This window comes from Apodemus sylvaticus, chromosome 1, assembly GCF_947179515.1.
Source record: "Apodemus sylvaticus chromosome 1, mApoSyl1.1, whole genome shotgun sequence".
In the NCBI taxonomy this organism is placed as follows: domain Eukaryota; kingdom Metazoa; phylum Chordata; class Mammalia; order Rodentia; family Muridae; genus Apodemus; species Apodemus sylvaticus.
In genome coordinates, this window is record NC_067472.1 from 171593898 (window position 1) to 171614442 (window position 20545).

The 20545-nt window shown below is 40.8% G+C and overlaps 2 protein-coding genes and 2 pseudogenes across 4 annotated transcripts in view; 2 read left to right on the top strand and 2 right to left on the bottom strand.

Moving 5' to 3' along the window:
- Positions 1 to 20545, top strand: part of LOC127670388 (zinc finger protein 431-like) — a 553459-nt gene that overhangs the window by 218528 nt on the left and 314386 nt on the right. The gene's annotated exons all lie outside the window — the stretch shown is intronic.
- LOC127670473 (aurora kinase C-like) lies at positions 1148 to 10713 on the bottom strand (annotated as a pseudogene).
- Positions 4988 to 6919, top strand: LOC127684732 (alpha-actinin-4-like; annotated as a pseudogene).
- Positions 11692 to 14829, bottom strand: LOC127684740 (zinc finger and SCAN domain containing protein 4C-like). Its single transcript, XM_052181612.1, has 3 exons — positions 14434 to 14829; positions 12754 to 12913; positions 11692 to 12668 (listed from the first exon to the last, which is right to left on the bottom strand). Exons 1-3 carry the CDS (start codon positions 14827 to 14829, stop codon positions 11692 to 11694), a joined length of 1533 nt encoding a protein of 510 aa, XP_052037572.1.

The window sequence follows — 20545 nt, forward strand, 5'->3', positions numbered from 1 at the left end:
AAGAAATACTTAAGCCTTGGTACTAAAATAATAATAAAAATTGCTAAATTGGCCAGGTTGTCCTTGAACTGAACTTATCCTGCCTGTGCCTCCTGAATACCTAAGGTTGTAGGTATGGGTCACCAGGCCTGGCTTCAGAACCATCAAACAACAATGCACACTGCACAGGAGGATTGGGGGACTGTGTGAGACTGACATTCTGTGTAAAATGTAGACTGGAGTGTGTGTGTGTGTGTGTGTGTGTGTGTGTAGTGTGTGTTGGGACCTTTGTCAAAAATCAGAGCATATCTAAAGATGATAAACTGAGTGCTCTACAGAGCACCCCTCAATTCTACACAAATATCATCTCTCCTTATGCACTGACTTCATTTCTGACAGTGCCTGCGCTGCCATGGTACTGAGTATCGGGTGTAGGCCTGGGGGATTAACAAAAAATACAGATACGGGTCATTCTGCAAGGACAATGCCAAAGTTTTACTGAGAGACCAGCAATATATATATACTAGAGGCCAGGAAAGGAACAGGAGAAAACAATTGTAGTCATAGTTCAGGCACCTGGCAAGTCCGTACCAAGGCAGGAAGGCAGGACTCAAGTTAAGCCACGGGATGTTTTGCTCTCAAGAATCCTGTGCAAAAAGCTCAGCTGGGGTGTTGAGCCAAGCGTTCTGGTTCACAACAATTGCATTTATTGTGTTATGTATGTGTGAGCATGGATGTGCCTCTGTCCATGTGCAGAGAAGTGGGGAATGAGTTTGCTCCCCAACACATTGGTACAGGCTGGACATACTTTAGTGAATCTGTGTGTGGGGAGCTGGACATAGCAGGATCACTCTGTTTCACATACCAGTCAGCCAAGCCAATTTGGTGAGTTTCATGTTCAGTTCAGAGACCTAGCCTCTCAAAAATGAGATGGAGAGCAATAGAGGGAATCACCTGATGTGGGCCCCTGGAATCCACCCATATCACTCATGTATAACAAATGTTTCCATCCAGTCCACATACTAACTCACTCAAGCAAAAGACTGATAGTACATTAATCAGTTTTATAATCACTTCATAAAAGAGAAAATAAGCAAACCACATGCAGTAACAAATTGAGGCTGGAGCCCTTCCTGAAGAAACACATAGGAATAAAAACAGACAGGACTCAGGAAGCCATCAGAGAACAGGGAGGCAGGATCCTTTGAGAGTGTTCCCTGACCCACGGGTGCTTCAGGATCTGGGCCAGGCTCAGTCTTTCTGAAGGATTGTACCTAAGAAGCTTGGAGATCTAGTCCTGGGCTCCTGTAGGCACTGATGAAGGAAACTTGAAATCCACCTAATGTACCAGGGGAAGAATAATAGAATCTAGTTATTCTCATTAGGTATTCTCCCCCCTGTTTTATAAGTCTCCTCATGGCACCCTTTTGCCTATTAGTAGATACTCTTTTGTACATGCTCCATTTCCCAAAGCCCACCCAGGATCCATAATTGCCTGGCTTCCTAGTGAATGTAGTGTGTGTGTGTGTGTGTGTATGTGTGTGTGTTTCTATGCTTTCATCATACCTTGCAAATGCGTCTGTATGTCTCACTGTAGGTGTTGCTCTCAAACAGGGGCTTTCCCACCAGCAGCTCATAGCAGAGCACCCCAATACACCACAGATCACCTGTCTCATTGTACATTCTCCTCTCTATCATTTCCGGGGGCAAGTAGTCCAGAGTCCCGCACATTGTCTTTCTCCTAGAACAGGACACAAAAGCAAGCACTGTGCATAAGCTCAGGAGTGAAATCTTCCATATTTAGTTTCCAAGGAAATGCTAGACACAGGGACTTCTTGAAGACTCCCCTTCTGCGCATGGCTGAGGCAGGGAGAACTGTTCACATATACCAACTGCTAATGTGGTTGAAGAATCACAGGGGCTATAGGATATGAGTCAGGAGGTAAAGCACTTGCAGGGGGAATTCATGAGAACCTGAGTTCTATCCCCCAGAACTCACATAAAGCCAGGTGCCTGTCTATAGTCCTAGAACTCCTACAGTGAGATGGGAGGCAGAGGAGAATCATAGAAAGCCTTTAGACCAGCTAGCCAACTATGAACCAGCAAACAAAAACTCTGTCTCAAATAAGGTAGAATTTGAGGGATTGTCTTGATGCTGTCTTCTGACATGATACCCCCCAAGATACACTCTCACTTGAGAATAAACACAGATTTTTCTTTTTGTTTAACAGTCAGGAAAAGCAGATAGATATAATAGAAGCTCATATCTCTTAATTTTGGCATTTGTAAAGGTTGCAACAGGAAGAGCATTGTGTGTTTGAGGCTAGAATGAACCCCCAGTCAGTCAAACAGTGCAGGACTGCATAGATGACTCAGTGCTTGAAAGTACTGGCTGTTCTTCTAAAAGACCCTGGATGGATATTGCAGAATCCATGTGGCTGCTTACAACCATCTGATGCCCTCTTCTGGCTTCCAAGAGAACAAGGCATGAACAATGGTGCACATTTCCATCATGCAGGACAAACATCCATATAAGATAAAAATTAAAAAAAAATCTAGCTCAGATGAAGTAAATTCCGTAAGGAAAGGTATGTTAAGCCCATGTTTAAAATTACTCAGTCAGGTGTAACTTATCACTTGAAGCATATCATCACAGAATTGCTGTAAGTTTAAAGCCAGCCTGCTAGTCTACAGAGTCAATGAGTGAGGAAGATTTATTTATGTACACGATAATGGCATGTTTTTCATGAGGAACCATGACAGGTAGGGTCACTGACATGGAGAAATTCCATCTTGGGCTGCTTGCTAATTTTACATGAAATTTTACTGGCAAAGGCAAACACTGATAAATACTAGGAAACAAAAGCAAAGCTCTCTCTCTCTCTCTCTCTCTCTCTCTCTCTCTCTCTAGCTGTGTGTGTGTGTGTGTGTGTGTGTGTGTGTGTGTGTGTATGCCCACAGACACACCCTAACAGAGACAAAGAGGATATTCGGTGTCTATTAAGATTTCCACTTTATTTCTTTAAGGCAAGGTCTCAGGGAACCTAACCCAGTTATTTCTGCTAGTTTGACTGCTCAGCTTATAGGATCTTCCCCATAGATATGGCCAGATTTTGCAGGTGTTTTTCCATCTAGAGTCAGGTTTTCTTGCTCACAACAGAACTGCTCTTATCTACTGAGTTAATCACCTCAAACACTTAATTATTTGAATCTGCAGGTACATTTTAAATGTGTATATTTGGAAATGCTGCTTGTTAATCTTAAGACCCAGTTTGTTTATGAGTATTCAATGTGAGATGAATTGACTTGGGAAATGCCTCACTAGTGTGAGGGTCCCACCCCCATCCCATTCAACCTACCTGACAGAGGGGACATGCACAGACCACCCCAAGTCTGTAATCTTCACCTTACCCCTGAGGCCCTGCAGGAGATTCTCTGGCTTGATGTCCCTGTGAATCATCGTGTTCTCATGGCAATAGGTCAAGGCATCTGACAACTCCTCTATTATCTGTGTGAACCAAAGCAATCTGGTCAGGAGGAAACTTTCAGTTTCCCTGTGAGGTAGAATAGACATTTTTAATGATATGACTGCCATAGAATCTCATTTTTTACAATAATTTCAGTCTGGGCTATCTAGGAAGATTTCATCTATCTCAGAACAAAAAAGAGATGAAGGCTAGCAAGATGTCTTGGTGTGTAAGAGGGCTTGCTGTACAAGCCTGGTGACCTGAGTTTCATCCCTGTAAGCCACACAAAGGTGAAAGGAGTACTCTCCAAGTTATCTCATGAAGCCTGTATGTGCATACTATGGCACAATTGGGCCATTGTGGCAGGGGACAGCAACACGGATGTGGGAGCTGACTGCTTTTGGGGATATTCATAAGTAGATGACAACAGCCTATTGTTCTCAGGCCTTTACAGAGTGATCAGGGCCACAGAACTTGGGAGCTGAACTTTGACCCGACACCAGAATATCACATAAAGAATTTAAGCCTGAAACCATAAACATCTGTGCCAAGTTAAAGTTCCATATTCCCACACATCAGGATTTGGCAGATCCAGCACGGCATGGTTCCTGCCTCTGAGACAAGACTAGTAGACACTCCTGGTCAACTAACTAGACTGTCCTCCTTGTTAACTAATATTAATTATGCCATGCTAATCAGAGACTGCACCATTCTGGGAGGGGAGGAGGTGGAGCTAATGTCTTCTCAAAATGGCAAATTCTGGAACCTTCAGGGCATCTCTTAAGGCTGTTAAATATAGTATTGGAGCCTCCTGGCCCAGAAATGGTAGTGGTGGATGCACAGAATAGGACTGTGTTGATGACTTTGAAGTCTGAGGGTCTCAGTGCTTTCTAGCTTTCTTAACTGTACTGAAATCTGGTGAAACTTCTGAAGAGTCCCCAAAACTTTCTTGCCCTTTCTGAGGGTAAAAGACTACTGGGTTAGGGTTATAACACCCATAGCCTAACAGGGGAGTGTTAAGCAATGTGACCTTTATTCTATCTCAGCAGGAACTGCTGGGCTCTAACCTTCAGCCTGCTAGTCAGAAGTCTTAGGAAGAAAAAGGGACAGTTAGAGCAGTGGTTATTGTTTATTACTAAGTTGTAAAAAGTTTCCTATGAAAGCTATCTAAGAGGGAAAAGCAGAAAGATCCCAAGTGGATAAAGGGAAATATTCTTCTAGGTGGGGAAAGGTAAGGAGATACGGAAAGAGAGAGACAGAGAGACAGGGTGACAGAGAGAGACTTTCTCTTTTGTCTTCAGTATTTAAACATGTTTCTGAATACAGGATCACATGTTACGAAGTTCATCACAAGTTCACACAAAAATCATATTATAAATTGAAATAAAAGTTACAAAAGAGAATGTTTACATGCACATCCTTTGGGAGCTATTATCTAGCTAAACATTCATCACCTGTCTGAGCTCTACAGTGCCATCGAAAGTTTCAAACTGACTGGTGTGAGGTGAAATCTCAGGGTTGTTTTGATTTGCATTTCTCTAATGGCTAAAGATGCTGAACGTTTCTTAAGGTGCATCTCTGACATTCAACGTTCTTCAGGTGAAAATTCTTTGTTTAGCCCCGTACCCCATTTGTAATAGACTCTCTAGAGTCTACCTTTTTGAGTTCTTTATATATATATTGGATATAAGCCCTCTGTCAGATGTAGGATTGGTGAATATACTTTCCCAATTTGTTGTTTGCCGTTTTGTCCTTTTGACAGTGTCCTTTGCCTTACAGAAACTTTGTAATTTTATGAGGTCCCATTTGTCAGTTCTTGATCTTAGAGTATAAGCTATTGGTGTTCTCTTCCAGAACTTTTCCCCTGTGCTGATATACTCCAGGTTCTTCTCCACCTCTTTTCTTGGCCACATATCAGGACAGAATGGTACAGATTGCTACAATTACCCAGGAGCTCAAACATCTGAACTACTATGACTCCCACAATGTCAACACACTGTGCTAGAAGATCTGGGACCAGTGGGATAAATGGGGCTCTTGACACACAGGCACAAGGAAGCTTTAGAAAAAAAAAAAAAACAGAGAAACAGGGTCCAGGCAGTCTTAGCATAGGCCTTTAATCCCAGCAATTAGGAAGCAGAGACAGATAGATTCCTGAATTCAAGGCCAGCCTAGCCTCCAGTAGGAGTTCCGGGACAGCCAGGGCTGTCAGGGCTGACAGAGAAATCGTGTTTTGAGAAAAAAAAGAAAGAAAGAAAGAAAGAAAGAAAGAAAGAAAGAAAGAAAGAAAGAAAGAAAGAAAGAAAGAAAAAGTTTAAGACCTTTAACCAGCTACATTTGGAGTATGCCAAGTGGGCCACACCCTTCAACAACTGGATGGAGAGTGCCATGGAGGACCTGCAGGACTTGTTCCTTGTCCATGCCATCGAGGAGATTGAAGGCCTGATCTCAGACCATGACCAGTTCAAGACCACTCTGTCAGCTGCTGACAGGGAGTGTGAGGCCATCCTGGCCATCCAAAAGGAGGCCCAAAGGATTTCTGAGAGCAATCACATCAAGTTGTTGGGCAGCATCCCCTACACCACCTTTACCCCAAATCATTAACTCCAAGGGGGAGAAGGTGTAGCAAAAGGTGTCAAATGGGGGCCATGAACTCCTGGAGGAGCAGAGCAAGCAGCAATGCAATGAGCACCTTTGCTGACAATTTGCAGCCAAGCCAATAAGGTTGGGCCCTGGATCCAGACCAAGTGGGAGGACATTGGGTGCATGAACGGGACTCTGGAAGACCAGCTGAGTCACATGAACCAGAATGAGTGCAGCATTTGGACTACAAGCCCACTCTGGACCTGCTGGAGTAGTGGCAACATCTCATCCAGGAGGCCCTCATCTTTGAGAACAAGCACACAAACAACACAATGGAGCATATCCATGTGGGCTGAGAGCAGCTGCTCACCACCATTGCCTGCACCATCAACAAGGTGGAAAACGAGATCCTCACTGGAGATGTCAAGGGTATCAGGCAGGAACAGATGCAGGAGTTCCTGATACCCTTCAAGCACTTTGACAAGTACCATGGTGGGGTACTGGGCCCTGAGGAATTCAAGGCCTGCCTCATCAACCTGGTATACAATGTGGAGAATGACTGACATGGTAACACTGAGTTCAACAGAATCATGAGTGTGTTCGACCCAAACCATAGTGGCCTTGTGAATTTCCAAACCTTCACTGACTTCATGTTGATGGAGAACAGACACACACACACAGCTGATCAGGTCATTTCCCCCTTCAAGGTCCTAGAAGGGGACAAGAACTTCATCACTGCTGAGGAAATGTGGAGAGTGCTGCCTCCACACACACATCAGGCTGTGTACTGCATCATCCACATGGTGCCCTACCAGGGCCCTAAAGCTGCTCCTGGCACCGTTGACTACAAGTCCTTCTCCACAGCCCTCTATAAGGACAGCAACCTGTGAGCCCTCAGCCACTCTGAACAGAGACTACCTTGGCCTCCCAGATGGTTTGAGGAAACTTACCTCCACCTTGACTCTGTATCTTTGCAAAGAACTCCTTATGGTAATTCTAGGGAGTCAGGCAAGGAGGGGCTATGCAGATCTCTCTTTCCCGGTCCTGTAGGGGAGGGATGCTTGGCCATCAGCTTTTCTGGTCTGCAAAATATATATATCGTGTTGTGGTTTTTTAGCCTATATGGAAGACACAATGGACCCCTGTGCCCCAGAGATACCTTTCTAAACCCAGGTCCCCTCTGTCCCTTAGGCCCCTTCAAAGCCTCTCACATCCAGGCCAAAGCTCCTAGAGCCTTGTCCAGGAATCACTTGCCCTGAGAAGTCCAGCATACAGTACCTCTCTCCCCTGGACTAGGTTCTAGTGGCTCCTTCCACCTCCCTGCCTCTGTGTGATCACCAGGATCAGAGTACCTGCAGTTAGCCCCAGCCTACCTGGCCTTGTTTCATCTGGCTTCTTGTAGCCGCCCGTGGCCACATGCGAACCGGGGACCTGGAAGAGAGTTCTGGGGATGAACGGGAAGGGGACGAAAGAGAGATGAGTCAAGACGACAGTTGCCGATAGAGACTGACTTTTCTATTATTTAGCCAATATATATAGTCTTTAGAAAACCACCCTACCCCCCAAATGGCCGCGAATTCCTTGGATGATCTTCTCAGCTGGTTGCCTGCATCCAGTCAAGCAGGTTTCTGCTGGTCTCCAGGTGAGACTGCCCTGAGGCAGCCCTTGGTAGTTAAGATGAAAGTGGCTGTATTGTTCCCAACTGAACAAGGGCCAGAGATAGCACCGGGGGGAAGGGTGGAGGCTGCAGGCCAGTAATGTGGCAGCTTGAATATGCCAAAGATAATGCCAGCAGAAGGGTGGAGGCTGCCAGCCATGAAGGTCACAGCTAAGTGCTGTGAGGGAAGGGACAGCTTCTGAGTCTTAGATCTTCTAAGGACATATGAATGGAACAGAAACAATCAAACAAAAAATCATTTTAAAAAAAGAGGAAGAAAACACTTTAAAAATTATAAAAAATTTAAAATCCTCTGATTTTCACCTTGTGGAGGTCAGCAGGGGTCTCTTGGAGCCCCCTGTGGTGGAGGTCTTTTGCTGCCCTGCCTGCCTGGTCATTAATGGGTTTCTCTCAACCCACCCCCTTGAATTTATTCTGATTGATGTTTATTTTCTTGGTTTCTGGACAAACTACCCTCTGGGGATGGGAGAATAAAACATGTAACATTTTTAAAAAGAAAAAAATGAAAACAAAAGTTTACCATTTTATTGTTATATTTTTTGAGTCCCATTTATCAGGGTGGTGATTCTCCTAGAAGTTCAAATATTTATGAGATCCTTTTTGTTAAATCTTGATCATAGAACACAAGCCATTGGTGATCTGTTCAGGAAATTTTCCCGTGCCCATATGTTCAAAGCTCTCCCACACTTCCTCTACCCTTAGGTTCAGTGTATGTGGTTTTATGTGGAGGTCCTTGATACACTTGAACTTGATATTTGTACAAGAATATGGGAATGGATAGATGTACATTTTTCTACATAATTACATCCAGTTGAACCAGCATCAAAATGATGTCTGTTTCCCACTGGATGGTTTTAGTTCCTTTGTCAAATATCAAGGGACCACAGGTATGTGGGTTCATTTCTTGGTCTTCAATTCTTTTCCACTAATCTTCCTGACTCTCTCTGTACCATATATTTCTGACCACTATTTCTTGGGAATACAGCTTGATATCAGAACTCCTAGAAGTTCTCTTATTGTTGGGTAGTTTTTGCTATCCTGTGCTTTTGTTATTCCAAATGAATTTGCAAATTCCTCTTTCTAACTCTATAAAGAATTGATTTGTAATTTTGATGGGAATTGAATTTAATCAGTAGATTGCTTTCAGCAAGATGACCATTTTTACTCTATTAATCCTGCCAATCCATGAGCATGGACGATCTTTCCATCTTCTAAGATCTTTGTTAATTTCTTTCTTCCAAGACTTGAAGTTTTTGTCATACAGATGTTTCACTTGCTTGGTTAGAGTCACACCAAGCTATGTAATGTTATTTGTGACTATTGTGAGGTGTGTAGTTTCCCTAATTTCTTTCTCAGCCTGCTAATCCTTTGAGTAGAGGAAGGCTACTGATTTCTTTGAGTTAATTTTAAATCTAGACACTTAGCTGGAGTTATTTTTCAGCTTTAGGAGTTCTCTGGTAGAATATTTGGGGTCATTTAAGTATATGATAATATCATAAGCAAATAGTAATATTTTGACTTCTTCCTTTTCAATTTGTATCCTTTGACCTACTTTTGTTTTCTCCTTGCTCGAGCTAGAATTTCAAGTACTCTATTGAATAGATAGGGAGAGAGTGGACAGCCTTGTGTAGTCTCTGATTTTAGTGGGATTGATTTAAGTTTCTCTCCATTTAGTTTGATATTGGCTACTGGTTTACTGTATGTTGCTTGAAAGATAGTTTAAAATGTGTTTTGTTAAGTTTATTTTTTTTTAAATGACTGATACGTTTAGCACAAGGGTTAAAATAGACTGGATTTTAGAAAGGACTACTAAATTAGTTCATCCTAGATAAGTCCTAATTTCAAAATGAAGAAAGGAAATATATTATTTTGGGCAGATGATTTTACATTTGCTCCAACAAGAAAGAAAAGCTATATCTTCCATCCAAATTATTAAAAAAATAAGACTTGACCATGCAAGATCCCCTGAAGCACTTAGCTACAAACAAAAAGAGGAGATTGGCAAGAAAAAAAGCAGGTAACATATGTGCTGATCCTTCAACATGCAAACACCTCTCAGAGTAGATAAGACATTAAAATACATGTCTTTGCATAGGCAATAGTTTGTTGGCTACAATATCATCAAGACTTTTAATGCCACTCTTTTAGGTCCTATAAATAAAAATTGATATTATAATCTGAAATAATTCAAACTAAGTTTACAAGAAGTAAACACCTTACATCTGTTCAGACCAAAAGTATAAAATCACAGTTAATTGATCTGTGCATGTGGCATATTTCATGCAAATGTCTTATAGAATTATGCATGGAAGGTTTGTACAGTGCAGAATTGAGGACTAGCAAGCCATTCCTGACAGGGGTCACCCTTGAGGATGCTAGGAGGACCTGCTCTTCCAGCTCCCTGCCTGATCATTCCTATTTGATCCTGGCTCCAGAGACTAGCTTCAAAAACAACTTCAGAAATGGATGATAATTCCTAGTGACATTGGTTCATATGGAATCTCAGAAGGAAAAAAAAACAGTGTAAAATGTTCTCTTAATGCAACATGCACATCATGACTGAAGTGTTCAGTCAAGACTTCAGTTATGTATTGTCACATCAAATTCCTTTTTTTTTTTTTTGGTAACACCAAATTCTACATACAAAGGCATAACCTGCCAGTGACTTCTCATGTTTACAAACTTTTGCTGTGCAAATCTTGCTCGGAAATTTAAAACTATTGGTTAAATAAAATTGGCTAGAACCTATTACTAGGGGGATTAGAGGTAGGTAGGTTTGGAGTGACCTGGTTGGAGGAAGAGAAATCAGAGTGAGAAGAAGGAAGAAGAATGAGAGAGGAGGCATCGGTGAGGGGAGAGGAACCATAAGCATGGGGTCAGGAGAAACAGCGAGTTACTGGCTTACAACACCTGAGAAGTAGCAAACCCAGCAGCTAAAAGAATAGGTTAAGGGTTACCCTCAATGATTGTCAATGTCAAATAAACTAGCTGTAGCCTGAGTGTCATTTATTTGTAAGATAGTCTCAGATGAGCTTGCATTGCATGTATTACAGTATGTGTACACTTGCACTGTGGTATGCATGTTGCATTAAGAGGACACCTCACAGGGGTCTATTGTCTCCTTCCTCTATGTGAGTTCCAGAGATTAGACACAGGTAGCCAAGTTCAGCTACAAGTGCCTTCACTGCAACTCATTTGGGTTTAAAAATATCTCTGTATGTGCTATTGTGTGAATGTAAATATGCAAATTTAACAAGTGCAATAATCAGAAAAAAAGAAAATGTAGTTTGAAGAATGTATGATGCCCATAGAAAGAACTCAGGTCATGAGGTTTAGAAACAATACTATTTCACCACTAACACAATTCTCTACCATTCATTTGTAGTTCTGAGGAAGGGTTAGGAACAAATGTTTGGTGCTCAGCATAAATTAACATAATACAAAAGTGAAAATATAATTGTAGTGTTTCATTTTCAAATTTATTATATAAGTTTTTCGTACTTCCTCTATCCTTGCATGAAAATATGCTTACAATCTGAAAAATAGACAATAGTTAACGTATGTAATGTGTCAACTAATATTTTTAACAGCATTGATATAGCACAGTGTGATATGCTGTTATGTGCAAGATCGATAACCTGACCTTGATTAAAATACAATGATGACCAAATGTGATCCAACAAAGTTGTCCTCTGGTTTCCATGAATGTGCAATGGTTATGAATCCAAAATCCTCATTAAGTACTCTCTCTCTCTCTCTCTTTCTCTCTCTCTCTCTCTCTCCCTCTCTCTCAAACACACACACACACACACACACACACACACACACAAAGTAACTAAAAACAAATATAAAAAGTGACAATCCACAAGTTGCATGTTGTATCTTCATTGGGTAAGTACAATTTAGTTGCTCTATTCTTTTCTCTTTGCAGATGACACACTGAGGCTGAACCCCTACCAGTCTCTCTTGAGGATATTATATAGTTCAGTCAGATTTGTGGTAATTTCTCATGTGACGGTGGTATGTGGATGATTGGCGGAAGCTACGGCTACAAAGGGAACAGGCATAAGGCTTTTCTCCTGTGTGAATCCTCTCATGAGCCTTCAGGTTCTTCTTGTGGCTGAAGGACCTTTTGCATGTGCTGCATATGAAAGGCTTCTCTGGCTTGTGTATGACCTCATGAATTCGGAGGTCAGAGACTCGTTTGAATATTTTCCCACAGATGTCACAGGACAATGCCCTCTTATTCAGATGAGTTCTCTGGTGGGATGAAAGGTGACAGGCATATTTGAAACTTCTAGGACATTCTTCACACTTGTAGGGTTTGCGATCTCTATGGTATATCTCTTGATGACTTCCACATGGTGAGTTTGGCTCATGATTCTGAGAAAGGACAGGCTCTGAGGTAGGAGACTCTGGTCTGGAGAGGAACCCAGGTAAGTCCCTAGGACCTTCTTCAGGAAAAGATTCTCCAAGTGACTCTTGCAGGCATGTGGAGTTTCCTTGATTTGTTCTTGTATAATCCTGAATTACCTCACAAGAAGCATCTCCTATATCAGGATCAGAAGGATAAACTCTTTGGTTACTGAAAAAGGAGTCCATCTTGTTCCTGGGAATATTATCGCCATTATTTTCTTGACTAGCATTACTGGAAGTATTATTCCAATCTTTCCTGTCTACAGAGTTGGCTGTTCTGAATAAATCCATCGATTCTGGCTCCATGGAGACATCAACAGTAGTAGGAGCACCCAGGAACGTTACATGATGACTGGAGTTGCCTTGACTTGCTCTTCCTGTACCCTGAGAGAATTGTAAAAACACACATCTCTCTTCCTGCTCAGGGTCCTCTTCTTTCTGGATAATAAGAAGGGAGTTCATCTCATTTCCAGTACAGTTATCACCAGTGTTTACTTCAGGAAAATTCCAAGAAGAATCACATTCATTTTCACTGCTTTCTTGTCCTTTGGAGAGAAGATAATCTATGAAAATATAACCAAAAACCGATCCCCCCAGACCATGCCTCTTCTGTCCAGTTCACCTACTAACCTCTGGTCAACAATATATCTTGTGTAATGTCAACTGGCATCCTTGCATTACTTGGTGTTGGCCTTGTGGCTGATTGCTGCTGTTTTAAAAGCTTGATGACTTCTTTTAATGACATGTTTTCAGAAAAGAGGGCTTCCTGTCCTTGCATGGAGACATGGACCTGTAAAGAAAGCCAGGTTCCCTTATCCATGATTTTGTGGATTGCAGACCCCTACCCACAACCTGCTAGTACAGGAAGACTGGGCTAACAATCAGCTCATTTGTCTTCCCCTTATATCTAATGATGCTTTCTTGGCACTCACAAATTCTGAATTCTAAAGTCCGTATAGATACTGTCTTTTCAAATGTTGAGCCACGTCCTTAGAGAAACACAGTTATGTTCCTGTGAGCTTGGCCCATCTTTAACTGGTCAACACATTGAAGGAGGATAAGCCTTCCTTAAAGCATCCATCAGTGTTTCCAGATTGAGCTAACTTTTACCTGAGTTTTTTTAAGTGTTTTATCTCAAAGAGGCACAAACACATGCTCTCAGGAACATGACTGGAAATTATGGGAGCAGTGTACTTGGTATTTTCAATCATGAAATTTATACTTAGAATAAAACTCAAAGGGTAAATACAGTATAATTAACTTGCAAGATGTGGTCAAAATGTTTAACACAGTGCTTGAGAAACAGATGGAGGGTAATTCCTCTGATTCCAAGGCCAAGGAGGATTACATAAGGAAAGCACTGCAAATCACAAATTCAGGCAAGCAAGTAACAAACAAATGAACCAAACAGCTAAACCAATAGAAATCTAAACAGCATACATAATTAAATCTATACTAAGTCTATCCAAATTTGAATAATTGGACTGAAGCACCCTTATTCATTGAGGAAAATTTTTTTTTGTCTTTTTTTTCTTCTGATTATTTTTTTTTTTTGAGACAGGGTTTCTCTGTGTAGCTTTGGGGGTCTTGGAACTCATTCTGTAGACCAGGCTAGCCTCAAACACATAAATCCACCTGTCTCTGTCTCAAAAGTACTGAGATTAAAGGCATGTCTCCCAAGTACTGGGATTAAAGGCATGCCTTCCACGTGCTGGGATTAAAGGCTTACCATTGCCCAGCTCATGGAGGAAATTCTTCTGGGTATCATATTGTTCTGTATATATGTAACAGCTATATGTAAATATTGTACCTTTGCCATTTTGAAAACTCAGTTTTCTAGACAGAGTATTGTTTGATACACAGTAGCTAATTTGGGAATTCATCTAGTCAAGTTGATTCCAAGGTTTTGACACAGTTCCAGGCACTACAGAGTAGTGCCGTAAATGTTCTTTTAAGTGTGGGGGACAGAATCAAACACAATCCTCATGAATACAAAGTAAGTACCTCCATGAACAAGGTGAGTCTTACACAATTTATCTCCTCTATGTCCTTAAAGTCTTCCCCAGGTCAATTCTTTAGTCTGTCTGCTCACATGTAAATAGACTAGATTTAATTATGCCCATCAAACCTGATTGATAGACTCCTTTCTGCTGTACTCATGGTAATTTGTGGCAATAATATTTCTTCAGTGTATTTTTGTTTGGGAATATTATCTCATTTGTAAAAACAAGACAAACCAAAAACACCTCGTTTTCACCAAACCCTAATGATCCCGCCTTTCTTTCCCAGCTAAGCCACCCAGGTGCTCACCATGACAGGAGGTTTCAAGCACTCATCAGTCAGACTCTCCATGAATTGTCTCATGTCTCTGCCACTGGATTTCCACTTCTCTGCCAAAGCAAACTTGTCCTTACAAAGCCCAGTAAGGAGAAACTGCTTCAAGACCAGTTGAGAAATCATCTGCTCCTTGCTCTGCTTTTCTGGCTGCAGCCATGAGGTGAACATCTCCCAGAGACATTGTAGCTCCTGCTTTGCCCAGCAGTGATTGTTGTTTGGGGAAATGTTGAGTGGAGCACTTGTTGAGTTATAGATGTCTTCAGCCCACTGCACATCAGAACTATGAGTTGGAATAAACTCTAAATTGTCTGTCTGAAGGTCCTTTGCTGGTGTCCCATGCTGAGAGGGTCCTCCAAACGGTGAAGCCATCGTAGTGAAAATGATCAGAAAAGTTCAACTATGGCAGTGCAGTATCTGTTGTGTGACTTTAGAAATAATGCTAACAGTCGATGGATGTAGTGTAAAAGCTCTGAATTTAAAAAAAAATGAAGAAAGAAACAATTAATGTTAAGAATAAGAAACAATACCAGTTGAGATTTTTGTCCCAGATGGTTTTATCAGTTCCAGACTGTAAATATTTCATTATACTCCTGCAAACATGCTGACTGTAAAGAGGAAATGGACAAAATACATGAAAAGAAGTAGAAAAAATGTGACTCAATAGCAAAATGTCCTGTGTCTTGATGGACAGACCTGTCATGAGATCATTAGAACACGGCAATGCTATCTGTTCCCCCTTTGGAAAATGTGGAGTTATTTTGCCCTTCCTCAAATTTTAAGTTTCACCCTGGTGTCTCATTCTAAAATACCAGAGAATAATACTTTCATAAAAAATTAAAATGAACGACCAGTAATATTGAATTCACTGAGAAACAAATGAATATCCATGCTCATAACTAACCAACATAGAGCTTCCTTGAGAGTTTACAAAAATAAACCACTTGATCAGCAAAGCATCCAAAAAAACAATTCTCAGCTACTGAGACCTACCAATAATTGTACTGAAGACTCTCCCAAATCCACAAATAATAATACACACACTTTGCTGGTGTCCCGTGCTGAAAGCATGTACTCCAACATACTCCAGACCACTAAGATGTGAAGTCTACCTATTCCTCAGCATTACCTTTTTCTCCAGTGAACTTCAAGGGTGATTCCAGGAAGCTGCTGTGGATGGAAGTCCAAAGATCGAGCAGTTCCTCAGTACCACAAGGCAAGCAGGCAATGAAGAGTGAGTTTTCACTCTTTCCAATGTCCTTATGTAGGTCTCCAACTGAGGGTGTGGACCAGATTAAAGGCCGGTGCCACTGTGCCTTTAATGCCAGATGACCTTGAACTCAGAGATCTCCCTGTCTTAATCTTCTGGAATTTATACCCATTATGTTCAAGATCTCCATGCCAAGATCCAGGTCAGAAACTTGCATTTCTCAGTCTGCAGATTAGGATCATAGCTGAGCCTTCCAATGCTGGATTGCAGTTCATTCCAGATATAGTCAAGTTGACAATAAGGAATAGCCACTACACTGTCTCCTAAGAATCAAAGGCCTAGGGTCATGAGATGCTGATTCATAGGACAATCAAAAGAAAACCTGGAGTAAACATCTGGATTGATGTATGAAATAAGTGTCGGTTATGATCTGCAAGAGATGTCCGATCCAGAGAATTTTTTTTTTATAGATTAGCAAGACAGAACTGCTTGGAGAACTGTTTAAAGCAGAAAATAGAGAGAGCTGTCTCAAGCAGAGCAGAGGCAGATTTAGAGATGGGGGACTTCCTTAGGAACATGTCTTTGGGTTTCACTTATCTTGTCTGTTCCCCTAGGCTGGGTTACTGAACTATGGTGGGCCACTTGCCCAGCATTTATATCTCAACTTGTAAACTAGGATGTCAGTTGGCACTTGTCTCTTTCTGCCAAACATAGTGATAACTAGGTAGGTCTTTGGGAACTTAAACTTTATCTGATTCCTATTCAAAATGGAAGTTCTATTCAAAAGGCTTCAGTTCATTTCCTTCTTACAAGACAAATTAAAATAAAAATCCCACCTACCTTGTTAGGTTTAGTGTTCTTGTTTGTTTGCCATGCCTCACCCTCATCTACCTCCCCACCTCACAGGCTTCCCTGTGTAGCACTCGATGTTTTGATAATCCTTATGTAGACCAGGCTGACCTGGAATTTAGAGATCAGCCTGCCCCTGGCTCCAGAGACCTAGGATCAAAGGCCTGAGCTCCCACAACACAAGGCCAATTCAAGTATTTAACCCTCTCTAAGCAGTAAAGATTTTGTTTCCACAAAAGTTCAATGCTTCTTAAAGGAATTTGATGGCCTAGAGCAGTGACCATTTACTGTTCTTTTCAGACTAGACAACATGAATAGTATTGTTTGAGGTCAGGGATACTGATTCCCCCAAAATTTCTTTTGTTGCTGAGAATAGTTTTAGCTATCCTGGGTTTTTGGTTATTCCAGATGAATTTGATAATTGCTCTTTCTAACTCTGTCAAGAATTGAGTTGGGATTTTGATGGGTATTGCATTGAATCTGTATATTGCTTTTGGCAAAATAGCCATTTTAACTACATTGATCCTGTCGATCCATGAGCATGGGAGGTTTTCCCATTTTTTGAGGTCTTCTTCCATTTCCTTCTTCAGGGTCTTGAAGTTCTTGTAATACAGATCTTTCACATGTTTGGTAAGAGTCACCCCAAGATACTTTATACTGTTTACGGCTATTGTGAAGGGGGTCATTTCCCTAATTTCTTTCTCAGCCTGCTTATCCTTTGAGTATAGGAAGGCCACTGATTTTCTTGAGTTGATTTTATAACCTGCCACTTTGCTGAAGTTGTTTATCAGCTGTAGGAGTTCTCTAGTAGAGATTTTTGGTCACTTAGGTAGACTATCATGTCGTCTGCAAATAATGATAGTTTGATGCTGGCTACCGGTTTGCTGTATATTGCTTTAAAGATGTTTAGGTATGGGCCTTGAATTCCTGTTCTTTCCAAGACTTTAAGCGTGAAAGGATGCTGAATTTTGTCAAATGCTTTTTCAGCATCTAATGAAATGACCATGTGGTTTTTTTTCTTTGAGTTTGTTTATGTAGTGGATTGCATTGATGGATTTCCGTTTATTGAACCAACCCTGCATCCCTGGGATAAAGCCTACTTGATCATGGTGGATGATCGTTTTGATGTGTTCTTGGATTCGGTTGGCAAGAATTTTATTGAGTATTTTTGCATCGATGTTCATAAGGGAGATTGGTCTGAAGTTTTCTTTCTTTATTGGAAGTTTGTGTGGTTTTGGTATCAGCGTAATTGTGGCTTCGTAGAAGGAATTGGGTAGTGTTCCTTCTGTTTCTATTTTGTGGAATAGTTTGAAGAGTATTGGTGTTAACTCTTCTTTGAAGGTCTGATAGAATTCTGCACTGAAACCATCTGGTCCTGTGCTTTTTTTGGTTGGAAGACTTTCTATGATCCCTTCTATTTCTTTAGGGGTTATGGGACTGTTTAGATGATCTCTTTGGTCCTGATTTAATTTTGGTATTTGGTATCTGTCTAGGAAATTGTCCATTTCCTCCAGATTCTCCAGTTGTGTTGAGTATAGGCTTTTGTAGTAGGATCTTATGATTTTTTGGATTTCCTCAGTTTCTGTTGTAATATCTCCATTTTCATTTCTAGTTTTGGTAATTTGGATACTTTCTCTGTGCCCTTTGGTCAGTCTGGCTAAGGGTTTATCTATCTTGTTGATTTTCTCAAAGAACCAGCTCCTGGACTTGTTAATTCTTTGTATGGTTCTGTTTCCACTTGATTGATTTTAGCCCTGAGTTTGATGATTTCCTGTCTTCTACTCCTCCTGGGTGAAATAGCTTCTTTTTGTTCCAGGGCTTTCAGGTGTGTCATTAAGCTGCTAGTATATGTTCTCTCCATTTTCTTTTTGGAGGCACTCAGGGCTATGAGTTTTCCTCTTAGCCCTGCTTTCATTGTGTCCCATAGATTTGGGTATGTTGTGCCTTCATTTTCATTAAATTCTAAAAAGTCTCTGATTTCTTTCTTTATTTCTTCTTTGGCCAAGGTGTTATTGAGTAGAGTATTGTTCAGCCTCCATGTGTATGTGGGCTTTCTGTTGCTTTTGTTGCTTTGAAAACCACTCTTACAACATAGTGATCTGATAGGAGGCATGGGATTAGTTTGATCTTCTTGTATTTGTTGAGGTCTGTCTTGTGACCAATTATATGGTCGATTTTGGAGAAGGTACCAGGAGGTGCTGAGAAAAAGGTATATTCTTTTGCTTTAGGGTGAAATGTTCTATAAATATCAGTCAAATATCATATCAATTGGTCCAAAGCTTCAATTAGTTTTACTGTGTCCCTGTTTAGTTTCTGTTTTCCTGATCGGTCCATTGAGGAGAGTGGAGTGTTGAAGTCCCCCACAACTATTGTGTTAGGTGCAATGTGTCCTTTGAGCTTTAGTAAAGTTTCTTTTACGAATGCGAGTGCCCTTGCATTTGGAGCATAGATGTTCAGAATTGAAAGTTCTTCTTGGTGGATTTTTCCTTTGACCAGCAAGAAGTGTCCCTCAGTGTCTCTTTTGATGACTTTCGGTTGAAAGTCAATTTTATCTGATATTAGAATGGCTACTCTGGCTCGTTTCCCGAGACCATTGGCTTGTAAATTTGTCTTCCAGCCTTTTAATCTAAGGTAGTTTTTGTCTTTGACATTTAGGTGTGTTTCCTGTATGCAGCAAAATGTAGGGTCCTGTTTCCTTATCCAGTCTGTTAGTCTATGTCTTTTCATTGGGGAATTGAGTCCATTGATGTTAAGCGATATTAAGGAATAGAGATTATTACTTCCTGTCATTTTTGATGTTATTTTTATATTTGAGTGATTATCTTCTTTTGGGTTTGATGAAGGAAGGTTACTATCTTACTTTTTCCAGGCTGCAGTCTCCCTCCTTGTATTGGAGTTTGCCTCCTATTATTCTTTGTAGAGCTGGGTTTGTGGAAAGATATTGTGTAAATTTGGTTTTGGCATGGAATGTCTTGGTTTCTCCATCTATTGTGATTGAGAGTTTTGCTTGGTATAGTAGTCTTGGCTGACATTTGTGTTCTCTTAGAGTCTGCATGAGATCTGCCCAGGATCTTCTAGCTTTCATGGTCTCTGGTGAGAAGTCTGGTGTGATTCTGATAGGTCTTCCTTTATATGTTACTTGGCCTTTTTCTCTTACTGCCTTTAATATTCTTTCTTTGCTTAGTGCATTTGGGGTTTTAATTATTATGTGGCGAGAGGTATTTCTGCTCAGATCCAGTCTGTTTGGAGTTCTGTAGGCTTCTTGTATATTCATAGGTATCTCTCTCTTTAAGTTGGGGAAGTTTTCTTCCATAATTTTGTTAAAGATATTTGCTGTCCATTTCAGTTGTAAATCTTCACTCTCATCTATACCTATAATCCTTAGGTTTGGTCTTCTCATTGTATCCTGGATTTCCTGGATGTTCTGGGATACAAGCTTTTTGCATTTTGCATTTTCTTTGACTGTTGAGTCAATGGTTTCTATGGTATCTTCGGCATCTGATATTCTTTCTTCCATCTCTTGTATTCTGTTGTTTATATTTGCATCTATGGCCCCTGATTTCTTCTCAAGGTTTTCTATCTCCAAAGTTGTCTCCCTTTGTGATTTCTTAGTTGTTTCTATTTCTGTTTTTAGATCCAGGATGGTTTTGCTCAGTTCCATCATTTGTTTGTTTGAGTTTTCCTGTAATTCTTTAAGAGACTTTTGTGTTTCCTCTTTCATGACGTCTGCCTCTTTACTCAATTTCTCCTGCATTTCTTTAAGGTTTTTTTTTTTTTTTTTTTTTTTTGGTGTTTCTTCTTTATTGGCTTCTATCTCTTGAGCCTTATTCTCCTGCATTTCTTTAAGTGATTTTTCTGTTTCCATTATACGGGTTTCTAGCTTATTCATGTTCCCTTGTATTTCTTTAAGAGATTCATTTATGTCCTTTTTGTGTTCTTCTAGCAGCATCATGATCAGTGATTTTAAATCCAAATCTTGTTTCTCTGGTGTGTTGGCATAACCAGGACTTGCTGATGTTGGAGAGTTTG